Source organism: Eretmochelys imbricata, chromosome 9 (genome assembly GCF_965152235.1).
Source record: "Eretmochelys imbricata isolate rEreImb1 chromosome 9, rEreImb1.hap1, whole genome shotgun sequence".
NCBI classification, from domain to species: Eukaryota; Metazoa; Chordata; order Testudines; family Cheloniidae; genus Eretmochelys; species Eretmochelys imbricata.
The window spans coordinates 50,338,981-50,363,051 of NC_135580.1; the positions used below are offsets into that span (position 1 = coordinate 50,338,981).

General features: G+C 43.4%; 1 protein-coding gene across 1 annotated transcript in view; it reads left to right on the forward strand.

Moving 5' to 3' along the window:
• The first annotated feature begins 1,642 nt into the window (after positions 1-1,642).
• Positions 1,643-24,071, forward strand: part of PTTG1IP (PTTG1 interacting protein) — a 29,479-nt gene continuing 7,050 nt past the window's right edge. Inside the window, exons 1-6 of the mRNA XM_077825626.1 lie at positions 1,643-1,824; positions 10,691-10,743; positions 17,499-17,607; positions 21,943-22,048; positions 22,187-22,252; positions 23,383-23,429. Of these exons, the coding sequence (XP_077681752.1) occupies positions 1,725-1,824; positions 10,691-10,743; positions 17,499-17,607; positions 21,943-22,048; positions 22,187-22,252; positions 23,383-23,429 (481 nt within the window). The 5' untranslated portion in view covers positions 1,643-1,724. The remainder of the gene's footprint in view (positions 1,825-10,690; positions 10,744-17,498; positions 17,608-21,942; positions 22,049-22,186; positions 22,253-23,382; positions 23,430-24,071) is intronic.

Below are 24,071 nucleotides of genomic sequence, written 5' to 3' on the forward strand. Positions count from 1 at the left end.
GGGGACTGGGAGCCAGTGAGGGAGGAAAGACTCATATTTATGAAAGAGCGGAGGGAGGTGAGGACACTGTGACCAACTCAGAGGGGGAAAAAAGACTGGGCCTTGGGAACCCATAGTGGGAGAATGGAGATGGTGAGGCGGAGGAGACAGATCTGATGAAAAGCCACGGTGCATGGGGAAAATTGGAACTGTTCTGAGCAAAGAGACTGGGACAAGGTAACAGATAGAAGGTGATGGGGATGGAAGGGAGACTGAAATTGAATAACATACTATTCGCTCCATCATAGGATTGGCATGAATGGCGAAGGCCAGAAGGACCATTATGATCATCTGGTCAGACCTCCTGCATAACACAGGCTAGACAACCTCACTCTGATGACTACAGCAGTGGTATTCAACCTGTGGTCCACGGACCTGTGGGTGTCTGCAGACGATATCTAAGGGGTTATAAATTAATAGTTCCATTAGTTAATTATCCTTACAGTTTAAAAAGTGTGCCTTATTTCTAGTCTGAATTTGTCTAGCTTCAGCTTCCAATCACTGGATCTTGCTATGCCTTTTTTCTGTTAGTAAACACCTTTTTAATTTATCAGAACTCTTGTTCCCATGTACGTATGCATTATGATACAGTGTTTTCACATACTGTTTTCCCACAGGCTGTCTCTGCTTGCTTCAGTACCCAGAAGATCACAACTGGTGAAAAGAAGAGCATTGTGCCTGCTACAGACCAAAATCATTGGTGCCTCCTTCAGAGAGTGCAATCCACCAGAAACCAGGATCAGATGTTATGATCTTGCAAACCAGTATCTTACATCCAACCTTTCTTTGTAGAACAACTTGAAAACGTGGCAACTAGTTGATTCCCACAGCACTTAATCGCTGCTCTTCACATTCCCCGACTCCTGGTACAGAACGTAGGGGGGTGATTTTCAGGGGGCTGCAGCAGAGTCTCACCGTCACTGCTCAGCAGCTTCCCAGGGGGTCAGTGAGGAGGTTCTGCTCCCCTCCAGCTCCTGGGTTACAGTGAATAGGAAGTTTGGGGAATTAAACTAGTTCCTGTTTGATGTGTGTGCGAGGTGTCTCTGCATGTCGATTGCCAGTGCAATCACTGCACACTGCAAACAGCCCTCAGCTCAGCTCCGGGGGAGGTTAGAGAGCGGGCGGGAGGCGATCGGGCCGGGGAGGGGTGGGGAGGAATTGGGCTTGGGGACTATGGGCGAGGGGGTTTCAGGGGCGGGTGGCAGGCAGCGGGTGCTGGGGCCTGTGGCGGGATTATTCCACGTATCGAGCCCGAGGGGTCGGGAGGTGGCGGGGTGTGGGGAAGGGGCGTTGGGGTGGTGCTGGGGGGGGGGGGGGTTGGGAGTGCAGGACCTGAGACGGGGGGAACAATTGGAGGTGGTGGAGTCTGGAGGGAGGTTGGGGGCGGGACCCGAGACGGGGGGGGGGGCGGCTGAGAGTGGTGCGAGGACGGGGCCGCGGTTGGGGGGCGGAGCCCGAGGCGGGGCCGGGGCCGGGGCCAAGGCTCGGGTCGCTCCCCTCAGACATGGTCGGGCCGCGCGGGCCCTGTTGCCCGGCAGGGGGCGAGCGTGGCCGGCTCTCGAAGTGCGGCCGCGCGCGCCCCCGCGAGCAAATAGCAGGTCTCGCGGCGCTGTCGCGGAAGGTCGCGGGGCGGGGGCCGGACGAGATAGCTGCGAGCGCTGGGCTGGGCGGCTGCGAGACCCGCGATGGCTCTGGGCAGCGGGCTCCTTCTCTGCGCCCCGCTGGCGCTACTGCTGCTGGCAATGGCCCCGGACAGTGCCTCCCCGGCTGCTGCGTCGGAGGGAGGTAAGAGAGCCCGGCCCCCCACGCAGAGCCTGCCCCACACAGCTCCCGGTGTCCTGCCCTTTCCCCCCCGTCTCCTGCCCCGCACCTCCCCCCACCCGTCACAGCCTGACCCACACAGCCCCCGGTGTCCTGTCCCCCCCAAGCCGGACCCCCCTCGGTCTCCTGCCCGGCACCTCCCCCCACACGCCACAGCCTGCCCCATACAGCCCCCGGTGTCCTGCCCCCCCAAACCGGACCCCCCCCGTCTCCTGCCCCGCACCTCCCCCCACACGCCACAGCCTGCCCCCCCAAGCCCGACCCGCCGGTCTCCTGCCCCGCACCTCCCACCCCCACACGCCACAGCCTGCCCCACACAGCCCCCGGTGTCCTGTCCTGCCCCCCCCCCCCCCGATCTCCTGCCCCGCACCTGCCCCCCCACACGCCACAGCCTGCCCGACACAGCCCCCGGTCCCCTGCCCCGCACCTCCCTCCACACGCCACAGCCTGCCCTACACAGTCCGTGGTGTCCTGGCCCCATCTCTTCTGTCCCTGGCGCCTTGCCAACCCCCCCCCTCCCCCCCGTATCCGACCCCCGTGCCTCGCACTTCCTCCCCGATCCCCCCAGGTGTCTTGCCCCGCACTTCCTGCCTCTGGTGTCTCTTCTTCCTCCCCCCGTATCCGACACATCCCCCAAGTGTCCAGTCCCCTACAATCATCTGAGACTCTAATTCCCCTCCACCCCTGCCCTGCGACTGCTGCTGTTGACAACTCGCGTTAGCTTCTAGCGGAGAGAAGGCCATTGGTAGTTTCCCCTGGAGCTGGTGGAGTTGCGATCCTGGGTTTTACCGCTACTTGCTTGTTTGAACATAGCAACTTCACTAGTGTCTGGTCTTCGTTAGGATTTTCCCCACTGCCAGCTAACAGAGGAAGAATGCACCCCTTTCTCACTGTGAAGACAAGACCTTGCAATAGTTGGTCTCAGTATTTAGCCTTCTAAGCACAGTGGGCCATGTTACAGCCTTGCCTTATCAAAGAGTGGAGTGTGCTAATCAGGGAAGTCATTAAAATGTGGTTAGACAGCATGTAAACTTAAAACTAGAACTGTGCTAACTGTGTCGGATGACATCTGTTTTGGAAGTCTATCCCCATTGTGGTAGTGGCTTTAATGTCACTCTCAACTTCTGGAAGATGTGCATTGAATTTGTAAGTTGCTGTGGTGAATCAAAAATAACTGAAGAAAGTTAGTAGCTATACATAGACTAAATTTGCTGATAGTACTTGCCTTGTTTGTAGCCCCTCTTGTAAGACTCTCTGAAGTGATTTAACAGATTTTCTGATGAAATAGGTTTCATTTTGTGATCCTTACTTGTGACTATAAAACTAACATTGAAAACTTAGCTTTTTTGTATATTTAAAAACTTAATAATGCTACAACAAAACATCTGTGCTGTCTTCTTATCGCAATAGAAGGCTTTTGAGTCTGTCAGCTTAAAATTTTAAGCTTCATTAGTTGTCTTGGCTCTTGTCTTTTTTCCTGTTCTGCAAACTCTTGTTAGCAAAAAGAAAAGGAGTGCTTGTGGCACCTTAGAGACTAACAAATTTATTGGTTAGTCTCTAAGGTGCCACAAGCACTCCTTTTCTTTTTGCTAACAAGACTAACACAGCTGCTATTCTGAAACCTGTCATTATGCAAGGCACAGAGGGAATAGTGTGTATGGTTGGTTTCACAATGCTGTCTTCGCTAATCTCTCTCCTTAGTCATGTTAGGCATTACTTGTAACACTAACAGGTGAACACCTTTTCACACAAAGGTGTGATTATAAATTGGTGTTCTGCTAACAAGATAGGTTTCAAAGTAGCTATCTTGTTAGCAGAACACCAATTTATAATCACACCTTTGTGTGAAAAGGTGTTCACCTGTTAGTGTTACAAGTAATGCCTAACATGACTAAGGAGAGAGATTAGCCAAGACAGCATTGTGAAACCAACCATACACACTATTCCCTCTGTGCCTTGCATAATGACAGGTTTCAGAGTAGCAGCCGTGTTAGTCTGTATTCGCAAAAAGAAAAGGAGTACTTGTGGCACCTTAGAGACTAACCAATTTATTTGAGCATAAGCTTTTGTGAGCTACAGCTCCCTTCATTGGAAGTTCATATTGAAGTTCTCTTATAGTTGTTACGAATTTTCAGTGCAGGGATGTCAGTTACTGAATTATGTGAATTGGTGGGTAAGCGAACAAACAAAGCAAGGACAGTGTATTGCTATGTATTTTATTAGTTTTGATAACTTAAGTTTTTAACTTTTCACTGTATTGATAAGATTGTATCTCTGAAACACTATGAAGTAATAGCTTACTGCTTAGTAATAGCTGACTGCTATAAAGGGGGCTTCTGTTTCAGGCTTTGAGAGGTGCCCTTCCACACATGAACAAGCTCCAGTTCTATTTTAACCTCCTGAAGGTCCAGAGAAGTCTGAGCAGGCTACCTGATTTCTCTGCCAGAGTGTGGTATTACAAATGTATGGAATGCATCTCTTAAACATGATGGATGGTGAGAAATACTTTGAGTTGAAAGCATTATTTTTCATTTGATGTAACTGCCTTCATCCCAGTGCACTGTTTCCACCGTCTTCCTCCTAGTTAACAAATTTCAAAATCTTAGGGTGGAGGTTTTGGGTCTTGTGATCAGATTTTCACAAACTCTAAAACGTTTCCAAAATGCTATGTATTCCTTGTACATACTTTACAATTACAGATCAACAAGGCGGCTTCCCCAAACCAGACAAGAGGAGAAGCTTGCGAGAAGATGGGTTTTGAAGTGTGCCCTGATGTCATGTGACTTTTGACTAAAGTTAGGAATGAATTTAAAGATTACAGCCCATCACAGAAAACACCCTGACACTGCCCAACAGCTCCCTCTTTTCTTGAGGGGACTCCAACTTGAGTGCTTTGACTGACTGACTGCAGCTGCATTAACATGGCACCAGGAGAAAGGCATCTCAAATACGAAGGTTGCAAGCCATTTAAGATTCTTGGTCAAAACCATCCCCTTCCATTCACTCAAGCCAGCGTGCAGGCAGTATAGGTCATGAAGCACTGGTGTCATGTGTTCACTGTGAGAAACTTCTCCAATAAGCAAGCTGCCACCTTTGCTGCAGGTTTCCGTTTGTGAGTTGATTTAAAGTGCATCCCTCTCACGCATTTCAGAAGTCTAATCCTCAGGTTATAAAGGCATAGGCCATGGCAGAAAGATTGAATTGAAAAGAAAAAGTTTCAACTTCTTGGCTAGTGCCTGGCTAACCACCTCCACCCCTGTTTGCACCTGTTCAGGTGACTGCTGCTATATGATCATCAAAGAGTAAGTGGGGATCTAGCAATACTATCAGATGCCTAGATTCTAAGGCCAGAAGGGACCACTGTGATCCACCAATCTGACCTCCTGCATAGCACAGGCCATAGGACTTCCCTGAAAAAAATCTTGTTTGAACTAAAGCATGTCTTTAAAAAAAAAAAATCAAGTCTTGATTTAAAAATCTCCATTGATGGAGAATCCACCACATCCTTTGGTAAATTTTCCAATGTTTATTTACCTTCACTGTTTAAAAAAAAAAAAAAAAAAAATTATGCCTCATGTCCGGTCTGACTGTCCGTTTTCAACTTCTAGCCATTGGATCTTGTTATACCTTTGTCTGCTAGACTGAAGAGCCTATTAGATATGTTCCCTGTGTAGGTACTTACAAACTGTGATCAAGTCGCCCCTTAACCATCTCTTTTTTTAAACTAAATAGACTCGAGCTCAGTCTGTCACTAGAAGTCAGGTTTGCCAATCCTTTAATTTCTTGTGCCTCTTCTCTGAACCTTCTCCAATATATCAGCATTCTTCTTTAATTGTTGGCACCAGAACTGGACACAATATTCCAGCAGCAATTGCACCAGTGCCAAATACAGAGGTAAAATAACCTCTTTTCTTCACACAAAATTCACGTTTGTTACATCCAAGGATCTCATTAGCTGTTTTGGTCAGTGTCGCACTGGGTGCTCATGTTCAGTTGATTATTTACTAGGACCCCCAAAGTCCTTTTCAGAGTCACTGCTTCCCAGAGTTTCTTCTGAAGGCGAAGAGAGCAGGGTGGCAGCAAGCATCCTAAAAGCATACTACCCTACTTTATGTCACACTGGCTTTTCTTCATTCTTCAACAAGTGAAATAACAACCTGGCCCTGCACCCTGCATTTTAACAGCTGCACAAGTTGGAAGAACAGAAGCAGAAGGTGGGTGGGGGACAGTATGAGGAGGTAGCACCAGAAGTAAACATTCTAGGCCTGTCTCAAGGTTTCAGTGAATACTCGGCCAAGGATTGAGGTGGCTCTTCCCGATTAGCTTGTGAAGAATGTCACTTTCACAGGCCCTCTACTTAGCACTCATAAAGGTCTACTTAGATTAGGGGTGAAAGTAGGTGCTTTTCAAAATAAAATGAAAAACTGAACTGGATAATAGAACTGCAAAAGTATTAAATTGTCTACACTACGGGCTTGTCTACACTGGCAGTTTACAGCGCTGCAACTGTCTCGCTCAGGAGTGTGAAAAAACACCCCCCTGAGCGCAGCAAATTTCAGCGCTGTGAAGAGCCAGTGTAGACAGTGCACCAGTGCTGGGAGCCACGCCCGTCGTGGAGGTGGGTTTTTTAGAGCATTGGGAGAGCTCTCCCAGCGCTGCGCCGTGACCACACAAGGCACGTTAAAACAGTCCTGCGGCAGCGCTTTAGCGTTGCCAGTGTAGACTAGCCCTAAGAGTCTGTCCACACTAGGACATGCACATTATTAGTCAAGATGAACCCTAGGCTCCCCTCTAGGGTTCACATTGACAGTCTAACATTAAAAACTACAACTTGCCATCACTACACTAAAATTTTAAGATGTTTAAGCTGGTATGTTTTAAGAGTGTACCTCTCTATCCTACCCAGGTGGATTGATTTAAATAATGGTGATTTAATTCAACAAGTGGAAAGTCTAGATTTAAATAATCAATTTCAATCAGCTTTTCCATTTGTACTTCAGTTCTTTCGTATAAAGAAAGATGCATTCTCACTGGTGTATTCATTAAAATATGTAGACTTAGAACTAAATAGAGCCTTTATGCTATATTTGGTATACCTTTTTGCTACCTAAGAGGGTACACTATAATGATATACATTTATTTAAAGAGTGTTATAGTTTAATATTTTCAGCTTCTTAATTGTACATTTTAGTAGGTTAGAAAATGGTGAATGAGGGGTGGAGTCATACATATTCATAATTTGAGAACTGAGCCAATCAGAGTTCAGGGAGAGGGAAGCTATAAAATAGGAGTATGAGACTATCCCGATGGGCTCAGTGGATGATCCTGGTGAGATATGAATTTCAGGATGTTACCCCCAGTAGCACAGCCCCTGGAAACCCCACAGAATCAAACACTTAATACAGAACATGACCTGTTGTGCCATCTTATAAAGCTTGCCCTTCAAATTGAAATGTTTTTTTCCTGATTCTTTACAAAGAAAAGTAATCTTTAACTCAGTGTTTGGTAGTGGCTCATGGATTCAGGGTATTTATTTTTATTTAAAGGTTTTAATGATTATAATTTTAGGCCTTAGCATATTTTCCATTAAATTCAGATTTAATTTTAAACAGATTTATTTTTAACAAGAAAAACTTATTAAAATTTAACTAAAATCAAAAATCTTATTTAAAGGGGGAAAAATGCAATTCTTTGATTTCCCCCCCCAACATCATCAGTTTTTATCCACCTTGTATCCTAGTGAGAGTGAGTGAGAGAGGTCATAGGTGTTAAGATGCACTTTAAAAAGAAATTGAGGTAGCCAACATGATTTGAAGGACCTCTTTCCTAGTCTTCTTGTTGTTTTTACTGATACAGACTAACACGGCTACCACTCTGAAACCTGTCACCGTGCAAGGCATTGCGTTTAGCTGTATGAAGTGGATAGTCTCTAAGTGCCACAAGGACTCCTCGTTGTTTTTTCATAATGTAGAAGGGTCTTTATCTTGTATTAGGGCTCTCCCAGTAGTGTGGATTTGTGAAATTCTGCTACAGTTGTTAGCAGTATCTTTGTTTGTTCAATGAGACGTATCACACAAAGTATCTAACAAGCTGGTAGAAAGCAGCAGAAGAGCAAATGTAGCTTAATTCAGACTTTAAACTTCACCGATTGCATATTTGCTGCCCATCAGCTTGTTGCTTGAATTGACTGTTCTAAAGCTGCATTCTTGTTGAATCAAAATTGAACAACTCAAGGACTGGAAAGTCAGAAGGTCTTAGAAATTGGGGCTTGCTAAACAGCAGTAACATAGTGCTGGCTTGAATTAACTGATCTTGGACTGAATCACAAGTTTACTGTACTTTTTTAACTATATAATTAGTGTTAACATAAAAGTCCCATGATTTCTCTTCTGTCCCCAACGTTTGTAACTGTGTTTAGGGGTGTGGAGTGGCTGTTCCACGACTCCCTTCAACTTGGTAGTAATGACAGTGAATATTAGTACTTTATAAAGTCTCTGCTTCAGATCTAGTTTAGGAGTACAGAGTCTGACTTCTAAAATGTAGAGCGGTGTGTAAACATCTCTATCTTACCTATGTTCATAGAATGCTGACTCACTTCAAGGGCTGTACCCTGAGGATATAAACCTAAAAGAAACCATAGCTCTGCTCCCTAATCACATGACTGATCTCCGCTGTAAATGAAAACACAAAACTGACCAGCTGCATTGTAGCTAATGGAAAATCATTACTACAAATGTTCTTATGAACAAATACCCTTTCTTTTCTGGTTTACAAAAGATATTTTAAAGGTATTTTAATGTGTAGTACATCATCTTCCACAGACCATCGATTGAATGCTCAATAATTTCACTAAAATCTTGTCAGAAAAGTTGTGTCTCCCCGCAAAATAGGGTACTGCTGATATTTTAAAATTCTCAACTACTCCTCAAACATTCAGTAATTAAAAGTGCTCTTCAAATGCTATGTTTGAAAAGGAAATAATCTTTCTGAAGTTTACTAGATGGAGGAAGCATTCTAATGAAGTGGGTTCTTAGAGGTCTTGTCTCCTGTACTTCTAACACTCTGTTTTGGTTGAAGGGAGGAAACGTGGCGCTATAGCACACTAGGGTATCCAAGAGACTATCGAATGTTAATAGGGACTATTGGGGAGACCTGTGATTTAGAAGATTTTTTTATTTCATGGAATATCATGGTTGGAAGGGACCTCAGGAGGTCATCTAGTCCAAACCCCTACTCAAAGCAGGACCAATCCCCAACTAAATCATCCCAGCCAGGGCTTTGTCAAGCCTGACCTTAAAAACTTCAAAGGAAGGAGATTCTACCACCTCCCTAGGTAGCATGCATTCTGTAAATTAAAATCTGCGGACATAGCATGTTTAAGCTTCTAAACGATGACAAAAACACAGAAACCTTTTTATAACTACCTAAAACCAGTGAGGTATTGTACCAATAAAGTATGCAAGCCCTTCAGTTCAGGGACAATATACCTTGAGTACTTGTGGCACCTTAGAGACTAACCAATTTATTTGAGCATAAGCTTTCGTGAGCTACAGCTCACTTCATCGGATGCATACTGTGGAAAGCACAGAAGATCTTTTTATACACACAAAGCATTAAAAAATGGGTGTTTACATTGTAAGGAGAGTGATCACTTTAGATAAGCTATTACCAGCAGGAGAGTGGGTGGGGGGAGAGAAAACCTTTTGTAGTGGTAAACACCCATTTTTTCATGTTGTGTGTATAAAAAGATCTGTACTTTCCACAGTATGCATCCGATAAAGTGAGCTGTAGCTCACGAAAGCTTATGCTCAAATAAATTGGTTAGTCTCTAAGGTGCCACAAGTACTCCTTTTCTTTTTGCGAATACAGACTAACACGGCTGTTACTCTGAAACCTATACCCTGAGTGTATACTAGCCAGGAAACTATTCATGCTCTCTCCACATTTTCACCTCAGTTATATTTGGTTTTGTTCTTTATAGATAACAGAACATGATTACAGTGAACAGGGCATAATATTAACAGAAGAGTGTAGTGAAGAGTTTGTCAGAAACCATGATCTGTTGCAGTTTGAAGGATTTTGTGTGCTTGGATTTGAAGAAAACTAAAAACTGCAACTAACATTTCTGAGCCTCCTGCTTGAGGTAACTCACATACCAAGAGGAAGACGAGCTCAATTGTTTTTTTCATCAAGAGGGTCATTGCAAATAGGAGGCTGAGCAACATTGGTGGAGTTCTTTTTAAAACTTTTATTTAATTGCAAATCTGATACTTGGGACCTGGCATAACCTGCTTCCCCAACAATTAAGTAATAAAACATTGGACTAAATCTATGATAGCTCGCATGTTTTCATAGTTAAATGTTAAACAGCCTAGAATGAGCCTGCGTGGAAGAGACTTTTCATAATAAGCTTGCAGTAATGCTATCTAGTCTCAAGACTGTGTGTCTCCCGAAACTGTTTAAATTGTGTTACACTAATGGCATGAGAATTGCAACAATAGATGATAATTATGTGGAAAGGAGCCTCTACAAATAGATGTTATGTGTGCAAATAGAGTGGGAATATCTTGATGGTATGGTGCTGCTTCTCCAGTTTTCTGAGACAAAGCACTAGTGCACAGGAATAAGGTAAGAAGTTGCTGCACTTTACAGTAGAGTAATTAGTCAAGGAAAAATGTCTGGCAATGCTGCTTTGTTTTTTTAGAAACTATATGTAGTACAGCCTGGCTGTGAGGATACAGCAAAGTTAAATGTTCAGGCATTATTTATTTTCAAAATGTTGTTTGTATGGGCCTAGCTAAATACTAATATGGCTCTTTCCTCTCCACAGCTTGTCCTCAATACACAAACAAAACTTGTGAAGAGTGTCTGAAAAAAGTCTCAGTAAGTAGTAGAAAAACAAATCTATTTCCTTTATTTAAGTGAACTTGCTGTGTCAACCTGCCAAAAGTTCATAGTTTTGTGAAGCAGCTGAAAAGATCTGTCTTGGCATTTTGAAGTGGGGAGCAGCCACTATGCTAGCTGACTTCAAAGGGAGCTGCAAGTGCTAAGCACCTGTGGTGGGGTGGTTTTGTTTTTAAATGTTTAATCCAAACCCTTGGAAAGGGTTCCTGAAGAACCTTGCCTTCCCCTCCAGGTTCTGATGATCTCTGCCACATTCCTTGTTTGGATGACCTACTGTTCCCCACCAGTATTTTAGGGGACTGTTTGGAGTCCTGCTTTTCCTTTTTGTCACTGTGTGGGTGCTGGCTAAACTGCCTCACTTCTCCAGTGGGCTGAGTGGATTGAAAGAACAGATCACAATCTGAGGATATGCTGGAAATAGCGTGTCTCCTCTAGCACTCCTAGACCCAAGTGGAATTCAGATGGGGGTAGGGGAAGTTATCAAACACCTCAGTTTTGGAGGTTTGGCTTTACAGGTAGGAAGAATCCAAAGTTTTGGCTCTTGAATTCAGGTATAGAAGTAGTCTTACTGAAACAAACCTTACAAGATTGTGGAAGGCCTAAAAGTGACACTGGGCCTTGACCTCCACCTCAGATGTCTTCTAATGACGTGTGTGTTTGTTTTTCTAACTGCCTAGTGTCAGGACTCTGATTTTAAATTGGCTTGCTGAGAAACTCCGAATGCCTCTGAATTTGTACCTGCTCACCATATGAAGGTGAATGTTGGTGCAGATAGGTGAAACTTAGTGGTACTAAGGCTAGGGGAAACCATACATTCATAGGTATGAAGTTGTCCCTTATATCAGTCAGTTCTGAGCTGCAAATTCAGAGTTGTAACGTTCCCTAACTGTGGGAAAGTGAGAAATTGAGAGAGACTCCAATGTTCTATGAAACGAAACAGTGAACACAAAAACAAGTTTATTTCTCATGCCTGGAAATGCACATTGTCCTTGCATTTCTGAGTGGAACACTGTTGAGTCTCTTGTATCTTCTCTTGAAACTCTAACACTTAACTGCTTTTTTTAAGCATCTAGTCAATTACAAAGTTCCAACCAAGCCAAACCTACCTATTCAAAATATGTGGAACTGATGCTGAGCTGGCTATGCAGGAATTGTAGGTCTTATAAAAAGGATAGCTTTGAATTCAAAGCTATCATGTCTTCCACTACTTACACAATCTTCTCTCTTTTTCTGATCCAGTAAACTGACATAACCTTTTTTTACAAACTTGGAGTAGAAATCTGGATCTGTTAATCCTTTTTAAAAGAAGGAGTTCAGGATAACAATCCATCAGCCCTGTTTCTGCTTCTTCCACAATATAGATTTAGCCTAGAACTTTGTGGCATCAGTGGGGATAATGGAAAAGTACCATGGCTTCTCTGCACTGTCTTGGCTTTGTTTTTGTGTGGCTTTGTTTATTTAGTTAGATCAAGCCAGACTCCTATAGAGACTACAACAGTAATGTCCTTAGCCTGTGAAGTCCCTCCAACATCTTCAGTTGTTGTTGGAAGCTTGTCACACCTCCGAAGAGTCCTTGTTGTGCACATGTAGCATGTTTTGCCCAGTACGAATTCTAGTTGACTTACAGTAACTTGATGGAAAGCAAAAGGGGAAAGTTCCCCACCAGAAGAGAACACTGTTGATAAAGGGTGACAGAGGAGTGATGGGAAGAAACTCAATTCTATTTCCAGGCCCCAGCCACCTGACCTCCACGTGACAAAGGTTAATACCCCTAGCACATGACTGGGTCAGCATGCACAGGCTCCACTGGCTACGGTTCCACTCAGCTGTGCTCTGGGAGACAATTACGTTGAATTTCTTTTAAGAAAAATGTCTAGTTGCTTCTGGAGTTCTGCCCCTGGCTTTCATGAATGGCAGATTATTTTAAACCCCACCTCTGGATTACAGAGATTTACCAAAACTACTCTACCATCCTGTGGTTTCCATGTTCTGTAGAATATAATGTCGTATGGTAACTTTAAATCCTTTACCACCTCCTGGAAGGAGTTGTGCTTCCTTTGTGAACAGCTAAGGATCTGGCTACACTGCAGTCAGGAGATATGATGAGAGCACCTGTAGGTGTACCCATCCTAGCTTTCATCAGGCTAGTTCACTAAAAAATAGCAGTGAGACACAATGGTTTAGACTAGCCACCCAAATATATAATCAGGGTCACAGGCAGGCTTGTGGTTAGGTGACTAGCCCACACCACCACCTGTTCTGCTGTGACTTCACTGCTATTTTTAGCAAGATAGCTCGATCGAAGCTAGGGTAGGTATCCCTACGTGTGCTGCCATCATGCCTCCCAGTTGCACTGTAAACAGACCCTAAGAGGTCACTGAAACAGCAATGAAGAGACTCTTCCCCCAGTAATGTTATGGGTCAGTTGTTCCTCACGCTCTGCCTAATAAACTGCATCTCTGATGTAACCCAGCTCCTGAGCTGAGGATATTGTGGGAAATCAACCTCAAAATACTATATCCCAAGAGGCTTAGAATAACACTGGGCATAACAATGCGGACACTTGCATTGCATAAAAGAAGAATAAAAATCAGCTCATCTAGATTACACTGGAAATTGGCTTTAGAGCTTCTTTACAATACAGTTAACTGCTGGAAAAATTCACTCTGCTGCCACAGTCCAGCCCTGATCCAGCTCTACAATCGGTTACCATCACTAATTACATCTGTGGTAGAGCAAGAAAGCTTTGTTTTATCTGGAGTATAACACGGCTGCTACTCTGAAACCTGTTAGAGGTCAGTATTTCTAACCTGCATCACTATGCCTGAGTATTTCCTGATATTAGTAATCAAATCTTTGATAAGCTTCTCCTTAAACTCCTCATGTGATACACTTCTCATAGCGGCCTCAAATCAGACGAATGTCTTGTGAGTGCTCAAGTCTTTAACTGTATTGCCCATTGTTCTAGGATTGTAAGGCTGAACATAAACACATGTTAATTATCTTGAACACAGTATCTTTTCTCTATTTGGGAATTATGAAAGCATTGTACAACTGGCTAGCTCCTATATGAGGAGATACCAGTTGGTGCCCAGAATTTACTAACTGGGTGTTTTGGAATTGGCGGCTGTGATTGCAGAGCCATTGGCCATTATCTTTGAAAACTCGTGGCAAACGGGGGAAGTCCCAGATGACTGGAAAAAGGCTAATGTAGTGCCAATCTTTAAAAAAGGGAAGAAGGAGGATCCTGGGAACTACAGGCCAGTCAGCCTCACCTCAGTCCCCGGAAAAATCATGGAGCAGGTCCTCAAGGAATCAATCCTGAAGCACTTACATGAGAGGAAAGTGATCAGGAACAGTCAGCATGGATTCACCAAGGGCAAGTCATGCCTGACTAAGCTAATCACCTTCTATGATGAAATTACTGGTTCTGTGGATGAAGGGAAAGCAGTGGATGTATTGTTTCTTGACTTTAGCAAAGCTTTTGACACTCTCCCACAGTATTCTTGTCAGCAAGTTAAAGAAGTATGGGCTGGATGAATGCACTGTAAGGTGGGTAGAAAGTTGGCTAGATTGTCGGGCTCAATGGGTAGTGATCAATGGCTCCATGTCTAGTTGGCAGCCAGTGTCAAGTGGAGTGCCCCAGGGGTCGGTCCTGGGGCCGGTTTTGTTCAATATCTTCATAAATGATCTGGAGGATGGTGTGGATTGCACTCTCAGCAAATTTGTGGATGATACTAAACTGGGAGGAGTGGTAGATACGCTGGAGGGCAGGGATAGGATACAGAGGGACCTAGACAAATTGGAGGATTGGGCCAAAAGAAATCTGATGAGGTTCAATAAGTATAAGTGCAGGGTCCTGCACTTAGGAGGGAAGAACCCAATGCACAGCTACAGACTAGAGACCGAATGGCTAGGCAGCAGTTCTGCGGAAAAGGACCTAGGGGTGACAGTGGACGAGAAGCTGGATATGAGTCAGCAGTGTGCCCTTGTTGCCAAGAAGGCCAACGGCATTTTGGGATGTATAAGTAGGGGCATAGCGAGCAGACTGAGGGATGTGATCGTTCCCCTCTATTCGACATTGGTGAGGCCTCATCTGGAGTACTGTGTCCAGTTTTGGGCCCCATGCTACAAGAAGGATGTGGATAAATTGGAGAGAGTCCAGCGAAGGGCAACAAAAATGATTAGGGGTCTGGAACACATGACTTATGAGGAGAGGCTGAGGGAACTGGGATTGTTTCTTCTGCAGAAGAGAAGAATGAGGGGAGATTTGATAGCTGCTTTCAACTACCTGAGAGGTGGTTCCAGAGAGGATGGTTCTAGACTATTCTCAGTGGTAGAAGAGGACAGGACAAGGAGTAATGGTCTCAAGTTGCAGTGGGGGAGGTTTAGGTTGGATATTAGGAAAAACGTTTTCACTAGGAGGGTGGTGAAACACTGGAATGCGTTACCTAGGGAGGTGGTAGAATCTCCTTCCTTAGAAGTTTTTAAGGTCAGGCTTGACAAAGCCCTGGCTGGGATGATTTAATTGGGGATTGGTCCTGCTTTGAGCATGGGGTTAGACTAGATGACCTCCTGAGGTCCCTTCCAACCCTGATATTCTATGATTCTGTGAATGACGGCTGGGTTAGATTTGATAGGTGGATGGCAGGACAGACTTGATTCCCATAATCTTCTGTTCCTGCCATCAAACAGTATAAATAGGTGTAGTCTTGGGTAGAGGTGGTTGAGGTACTTGTGTGAATGGTAGCTGAGGAAACTTTTCAAACCTTGGTCTTAATGTCAACAAACTTGTTCAAGTTCCAGTTGTAGGGCTAAATTCTACCTTCAGTTAAAGGTTTAACTGAACTGGTTCTATAAAAGGTTCTGTCAGACAAGGATTCTGGCAATGCTACAGCTCCAGATGTCTTTTAAACTGTCATCTTAGGCCTTGTGTACACTGCAGAAAACATGGAACTCCGTGCCACTTCTAGTCACTCTTCAGAGCAGTGCTTCCCATTGGGGCCAGGGGAAAAGAGGACAGTCATACATTCCCTTCCCTCCCCAAAGCACCTGTCAAACACTGTCCACTCACATGCTTCCTGTTTCACAAGAGTTCAAACTACCAGCATAACCACATGAGCTCAGACAAAGTCCTATAGTTGTTTTTGCTGGTATACTAGTGCTACCATAGGCCAGAAGCATAGGTGGCACAGCTGCATTGGCTCATTTGGTCTGTCCTGCACTATAAATGTTAAGAACCCAGCACACTTAGGTCTTCACGTCAACAAACAAAAAGACAAGATGCAACAGTGGTGGGTAAAGGATGCAGGGGAAGGGAGGATGTATGTTATACTAAGATCAGAGTTACTCTAGGTGTGTGCACATCTTACTTAACAGAATCCCCCAAAGCTGTAGATAGATAAGGAGCACTTAGTCATTGAGTTTAAGGCCAGAAAGGACCATCAGATCATTTAGTCTGACCTCATGTATAGCACAAACCACCAGCACCCACATACTAAACCCAACAAATTACAGCCCATTACTTAATCTACAGGTTTCTGAATGCATTGCTGCGTGCTCTTTCTGTTCGCTATACCATGATTGCTCTGTCCTGTAGTCCTGATTCCTTCTTGTCTGGAGCTACTGCGGCTGCTGTAATCCCATTTTATGAGATAGTGTGAGCAACCCTGAGGCCTCCTTTTTGTCCTTTTAAAAAACCAACTTGTAAATCTTCCACTTTGCTGCAGCATCTCCAACAGAAACTCCCATAAACTTCTGCTTCAAAGAGCTGTGCCAGGACCTGCAGAGAAACTTCAAAAACTGTGTCCCCCTACTCCTGTGACAGTTGGGGGGGAGTGCTGTATGTGAAGACAGTGAATCCGGTCAAAGAAAAATTAGCTAGGGTGGATACTAACCTTTCACATTTCCCCGGTTCTGTAACAGTTATTGAATGCTTTGCTCATGAAACTATTTAAAGTCTTGTAGTCCAGAAAGCCTTTGCATTACCTGTCTACTGTTGACTGTGATTATTTGCATTTTAAGGGCTCTAATGATAACATTCTCCCTAGGCTCCAGGGAAAATTCTTTGTAACACCCTTATGTCTGATATGAAAATCAGTGGCTCTTTTTCACTTGTATTTGCTTTGGGGTGAAAAGTACAAATGTTACATATTAAAAGTTGACTTGCCAAACTAAGTCTAAGTCCTGACTTAGAGCGACATTTCCATTTGTTTACAAAGTTTCCTCCCTTATTTATTCAACAACCTTCATATAGGAAGCATATTTGAGCCTTTTTATTTTACAAAAATGTACTGTAACTATTATAAACCCATAGCTATTTACAAAGCTTGTTTCCGGACAGCCTTAGTTGAGGCACACTTTCATACCAACAAACATCAGCAGCAAAGCATGACATTCATGACTTGCAAACTTTTTTCAAAAGTGCAGATACTGAGCTTTCATCATGCCTCAGGAATCTGCTGTTCTATATATCCACAGCACCACATAACCTAACACTTAACCATAGCAGTTCTCAGCAATCGCCTTAACTATCTGTAGTCAAATACAGATTACTCTCATCAGCCCTGTGCCCTTGAATATTGGAATATAGTAAGTCATGTCATACATTGTAGTTTGTAAACTTGCCTGGCTCGTTACAATGCTCTTAGCTTGAATAGCCTTTGTTACCTAGTAGTATCATTGCACTCAAACAATCTTGCACTTGCATCTCACTTGCTTTGCTTCTCTTTCAGTGTCTGTGGTGCAGCAGCAACAAGAAATGCATGGATTATCCTGTTAAAAACCTTCTCCCTCCTCACTCTCTCTGTGAGTTGAGTTCTGCACGCTGGGGAGTCTGCTGGGGTAAGTGGATTTTATGTCAGTGATTTTGTGGAAAATGTACAGTAACTAAAAATTGGTGGCACCTTATCAATTCTACAGCCTTTGTTACATCCAGTGTAACAAGCAAGAGAAGAAACTTTTCCCCAGGTTTCTCTAATGTGATGCCACTACGTTTTATCAGAGATCCTAGCTATATCAAGAGTTCTCAAAGACCACATCTTAATGCAGTGTCTTCTGGACCACCTCCTTTTCTGCTGGCAATAGAATAACTCATATAACTACCTACCTACATAGAAAAGTAGTATTTGGAAAGCATTTAATGTGATAGTAGCTTCTTCATGTGGTTTAGGGGCCAGAAATAAGAGCCACCAGGTCTCTGTAGATTAGAACATCAGCAAATGCTTGACATACTACTGATGGTACACAGGCTAGAATCTGGGAACTAGGGGCCACATTGTCCTCTTGCATGGTGAAAAGCAGAAGAGTTATGTCCAGCTAATATAGCAAGATGAATGTTGACATACCATCTATACTTACTTTTCTGGCCTTTACAAAAAAACCCAACCTTTACTAGTATCTGGTTTGACCTCCTGTATAGTACTAGTCATAAAACTTCAGTTTGTGATTGCCCATTTAGCCCAGTAACTTGTGGCCAAACAAGACCATATTCTAGAACAAGTTCTCTTTAACCAACAGAAGTTGATCCAATAAGATATTACCTGAACCAGTATACATGTCTGATATGGGATCCACAGTATTTCAGCCTCCTGCATCCACAGGAATGGGCCCCTCTTCCTGCCCTTTATGCACTGGGCTGCCCTGTTTAACCAAGGAAATGATGTGGTACACCTGCAGGCATTTGGAGCTGTTCACGCTTTAAGAATGGCTTTTCCTCCCTTTTCTGTCATTGTATATGGTAGGGATTTCTTCATTAAAGGTCATAGCAGAATTCATTCTTTAAAATGAACCTGGATAGCTGTCTAAAAGATGCTCTAGTTCAACTATCGATTGAGTTAGATGGAGGAATTATGGGGTGAAATTCTCTGGCCTGTGCTATGCTGGGCAGACTAGATGATCATAATAGTCCTTTCTGGCCTTGAGTCTATAAGTGAAGTTACATACATGCAGCAGTCTTGAGGAGAAAGACAAAGATGCGTTGCCTCTGCATTGCCCAGTGAACCCAAACGTGGCTGATCTAGGTTTGCTCTCTGAGTCTCTTGTCTTATCCTTTGTTTTTATTAATGTTTTAGTAGTGGTTACGTAAAGAGCTATTCACTGTTACATTACATTTCCTTGAAAGAACTGTAGTGCCTTGTTAGACGTTTTTTGCTCCTTTAGAACATAGTGCTCATTTGTTGTGTAATGGTTTCTGTTGTCACCTGCCTCATGGGAGGGGTCTGTCTTGGCCATGACTAAAATGCTAAGCATACGGGCAATCCTAATAAAAAATATTTACGCTCAATATTCCTAAATTCTAACGGGTGTTCAAGGACTGTTCCCTACCTTCTAATTACTTGCATTAGGGGACAAAACGTTGTGTTCCTTCCTGAGTCTTTGTACAGCTGATCTTTGGCAGTTTAGTAGTAGGTGTGGTACATCCAATTCCATTTGCTCCTGATGGATGGGGATAGTTAAACAGTAAAACCTCACGGCATAGCGTGGAAAAACGAAGGCAAATTGACTCCTTTCCTGCCTGATGCAGATATGGAATCACAACCATAATATCTCGAGCACTGGCTTACAGACTTTGCTATCCCCATGGGGCATGCAGTTGCAGCCTTTGAAGGTATAATAAAAGGCAATGAGGGCAGAGCCTGGTAAACAGTGACTGATATTAACTTTTGATGAGTTCTGAGCAGGGGTGCATTTCATGCAGGTGTTTGTTTCAGCTAGGTCCAAAAGCTCTGCCACTGAAGTCTACTCCTGTTTTAGGTAATACACTTAAAGGTGAGAGAGTGGACCTCCGATCTGGGCTTGCATGTTGAAGCTCAGTGCCAGCTTGTGGTACGCTGTCTGCTTGGCCCACCTCTGAAATGGCATTGTCCACAGTGCTTGGGAAGACTATCAGTAAGAAATTAGCCTGAAGAAAAAATAAGAAGGGTATTTCTGCTCAGTTAATCTTGAGGGATATTTAGTTGAAACACATTAAATCAACCAAGGGTCTGGGGACCCCGGGGGGGGCCTCGAACAGGTTTCAGGCAGTCCACCAAGCAGGGCCAGTGTTAGACTCACTGGGCCCCAGGGCAGAAAGCTGAAGCCCTGCTGCATGAAGCTGAAGCCCAGGGCTCTGATCCCCACCACCGGGGCTGAAGCCAAAATCTGAGCAACTTAGCTTTGTGGGGGGGCCCTGTGGCAATTGCGCTGCTTGCCCTTAATGCCAGCCCTGGCTTTTATAAGCAGAAAACCAGTTGTGGCACAGGTGGGCCATGGAGGTTTTTTAGCAGGTTTGGGGAACCTCAAAGAAAAAGGTTGAGAACCCCTGCATTAAATGATTTAGTCTGCTGATAAAATTCCAGTTTCTGAAAACTGTCTGAACAATTGGTCTGAGCTTTCCAACTAGGTATATTTGCCTTGAGCAGTTGACAGGATAATAGAGATCTAGAAAATCTTTCTTGCAACCAGAACTAGGGAATTCCTCGAGACCTGCCTCTTCCATTTGTGGAAGACCCCTCTGCCCAAATGCAAATGTTCAAGCAGATCTGACTAGCAAGTGTCTCAAAAGGACTCTGTAGGCTGACTAAAGGAGTGCCATGCAAATCAAGACTGGAAGGGGGGAAAAAAAAATCTTGCTTTGCTGCTAGAAAGTTTGGAAACTGGAAAGTTTGCTGCTATGACAGTTCATTTAGCCTGGAAGGTAGCCGATGTGAATCAATAAATGCTCCATGTGGAAGTGAGGAGGGTCTTCCCGTTTCCTGGCCAACTGCAGGATTAACATTGACTGACAAAGGAGGGGAACACCTGCAGTCTTCCACAGCCAGTATGCTACTATGTGATGACTGTAGTAGGAAAAAGGTGAGAAAATGAGGGATTAGAGGCCCTTGTCAAAAAAAAAAAAAAAAGGATATGGGCAGAGACTAGACGGGGCAGGGGGGGGAAGGATGGCAGAAATAGGGGTACAGAGGAGATGAGAAATCCAAATTGGGAGCAGGACAAAATGACTTCCTTGGTTTTTGAAGGGGTTGGTTAAATTCCTGTGATTTCCAGCCCTGTTAGGTGGTGGCGATTGGTGGGCAAAACTTGAAATCTGTGCTTTTCTTTTTAATTGTCCCCTCTCCCTTCCTCCTTGCCTCTCCAAGAATAGGAATCTATATAGCGATGACTGCCTTCAGGAAAAGGAGAGTGGCCATATTAATTGTAGTTCTGAGACATTAAATCTGTAAGTGGGGGGTTTCTGTCCATCTCCGCTCAAGAGATGGTAACGGTACCAGACACACAGGGTGGTGGTTTGCACCAACAGAGGAATCAACACTTGCTCTTGAATTTGTCCAGGAAGTTATTCTGCAAGCCGGTTTCTACCTGCAGTAACTGATCTGCGAGTCAAGGTTCTTCCATTTCTAGTCATATTCTCACTGAAGTGGTAATGGTCTATAGTGAGTTATCAGGCCATTTTGGATTTGTAAGAGGGTATGAATAAAACATTTTCAATGTTGACGTTTTGTCTGCGTACAGAATTTCTTAAGACCTCCTACCAGTAGTATGACTGAAATAAGACTGCTTAAAACTGCTTTTATAATTTAGCTATAAATTGTAACTTTCAAATTTGTGCTATTGCAATTTTTCAAGTAGGTTATAGCAACATCAATGACTTTGATATCAAGTTATATTCAAATTGCCTCACCCTGCAAGCATACCAACTAGCTGGTAATTATTTCCACAGGAACCATTGTCTGACCTCTCAGAACACATTGGTGTCCTTGCAAGTTCTTGATAGGTGCAGTAATAGCCAGTAACTAAAGTGTACAGTTATGCTAGGGTTGCCAGTTTTGGTTGGCCGTATTCCTGGAGGTTTCGTTGGATGATTTAATCTTTTAATTCCTGGAGATGCCAGGACAATCCTGGAGGATTGGCAACCCTAAGTTATGCATCAGTTAGTTGTATAACACCCCTGTACTGTGGTAGCCTTCCTGCTTGGGATGATTGTAGTTGACTGTAATACCTGTACTGCTTTCTACAGGAGAAAAGAACAAAAAAATTTGAAACAAATGAGTCAAGCTAATATTTCTGACTTTTAAATGCAACTAAGCTTCCAGAAAACAATGGCTTCTGTGTCATAACGCAAAGGCCTCAAGGTTGTAATTCTCACTTTCTTAACATCTTCATACGCTTTTATACTTATAAATGTTTTGACTCTTTCAGTGAACTTTGAAGCCTTGATCATCGCAATGTCTGTGGTAGGAGGAGTGATCCTTGTTGCTCTCTGCATCTGCTGCTTCTGCTGTTGCAGGAAAAAGAAGAGCAAAAAGCAAGTATCTGAAAATCTAATTCCTACTTTACAGCACTTTTAGAAAGTTACAAAACTTAACTAGATGCCCAAACCCTGGTGAATGCCAAACACAGCCAGTTGATGGTTGTTTATGACAATCTCTATTATTCCTGTCAGGCCAGACAAAGACGATGAAAAAGCTGCCAGAGAAAGGGAACAGAGGAGAGTACGGCAAGAAGAGAGGTGAGTACCCAGTGTGAGGTAATGGGATGGGCAAGGCAGAAATGGATCATCTTCTGCTTAAAATAACTTTCTGTAAACAGATCAACACACCTGTCTTGATATTGGAGAAATGGAATGCTATATATGTTCAGTCTTGCTCAAATTGTAAAATATTAATCATCAGTATATTTACTGGTCTCCTAATAACATGAGGTAGTTGGTAATTTAAATGTACCATCACGTACACAGTCCTAGGTATCTGCATCCAGACTCAATCTCAACACCCCCATGGCCCAAGATGAGGGGCTCCTTTGGTGACAGCCGTGGAAGTACTTAGCCATTGGAGAACCTAAAACTGCTTCCCAGTGCCAGATCTCAAAGGGACATATGACTTTACCTCCAACCAGCAATCTGTGCAACTGGATTAAAAATGTCTATGTATTTGTGTAAATTTCATTAGTGAGGCCCTGTTCTTTTGGCTAATGCTTAATCTTAATGTAATATTATCAAGCATTTCTGGAGACTGTTTCCATACGTGACTGGATGAACTTGTTAAATTAAAAGAATGTTGTCAAGATACATAAACTTGAGATTTGAAAACCTTGACTTGACATACTAACTCATTAGAATGTGAAACTGTTAACACCTCACCTACCTTGTCTCTCTAAAAGGAACTATCTTTTACTGGACCAACTTTTGTTGGTGAGAAAGATAAGCTTTTGAGCTTACACAGATCTGTGTAAGCTCAAAAGCTTATCTTTCTCACCAACAAAAGTTGGTCCAGTAAAAGATACTACCTCACCCACCTTGTCTTTCTAATTCCTGGGACCAACTGCTACGACATTCTGGGACCAGTGGCTGCAACAACACTGCACACTTAGTTCCTTTAACAGTTTTTTTATAATCTGTTTGTACTGTAACTATTTCTGATGGGTTTCCTCTTGAGTCCCGGGTTGTTTAATGCTTTTTTTTTTTCCTCCTCATGAAGGCCTTTTGGGGGCAGGGAAACACAATCTGTATGCAGACTGGTAACTGTCTAACCCTATGTATATTGGCTCCAGAAACTGGTACTTTGGAGGAAAAAGTATAGGAAGAGACAGATAACTTCATTAGCTTATACTTTTTTAAAAGTCTCTAATTTGTTTTTGCAGGAGAGCTGAGATGAAATCTCGACATGATGAAATCCGGAAAAAATATGGTAAAATTCATAAGTTCACAAGTGACTTTCTTTTTCAAGTGATTCTTCAAATCCATATATTGCACTAAAGTATTTGATACCTTGCTATAAACAAAACATTGACTGCATGCATCACCAAATGATCAGTTGCACTTCGGGGAGGAATACAAGAATTACTATTGTCTGTTTGTATTTGGTCTGACACCCAGTACCACCTGTTTGAGTGATCTAGGAGTGAGTAGGAGGGGGGCAGAAACTGCATAATAAGTCATGCAGCTTAATAGTTCATTACATTAAACCAAAATAAGTTTTTTTCATGAGATTACAGTTAAACTTAATAAAGGCAGAAGAAAGCCACAAATAGACACTGAAAACAATGCAGTTACAGTGAACATTCAGACACAGCCCTTCCACAGCGCCAGATGGGAATGCTGGTCAGCTTGTTCTGTATGTTGCTTTTCCTGCTTTCCTGGGGTTTAATTGAAATCTGCCAAAACAAAGGTGAGGAGGAAGCTCTGAGATTCCGGGTAGGAGGCAATAAGATTTTTTCCCCTCAAGTGATTAAAAATAACAAAAGCCAAAGGATACAACCTGTCCAGCCAATGGGCCAGATACTCAAGAAGTGGCACCTTACTCTACAATAATCCTGTAGGATCAGATTCT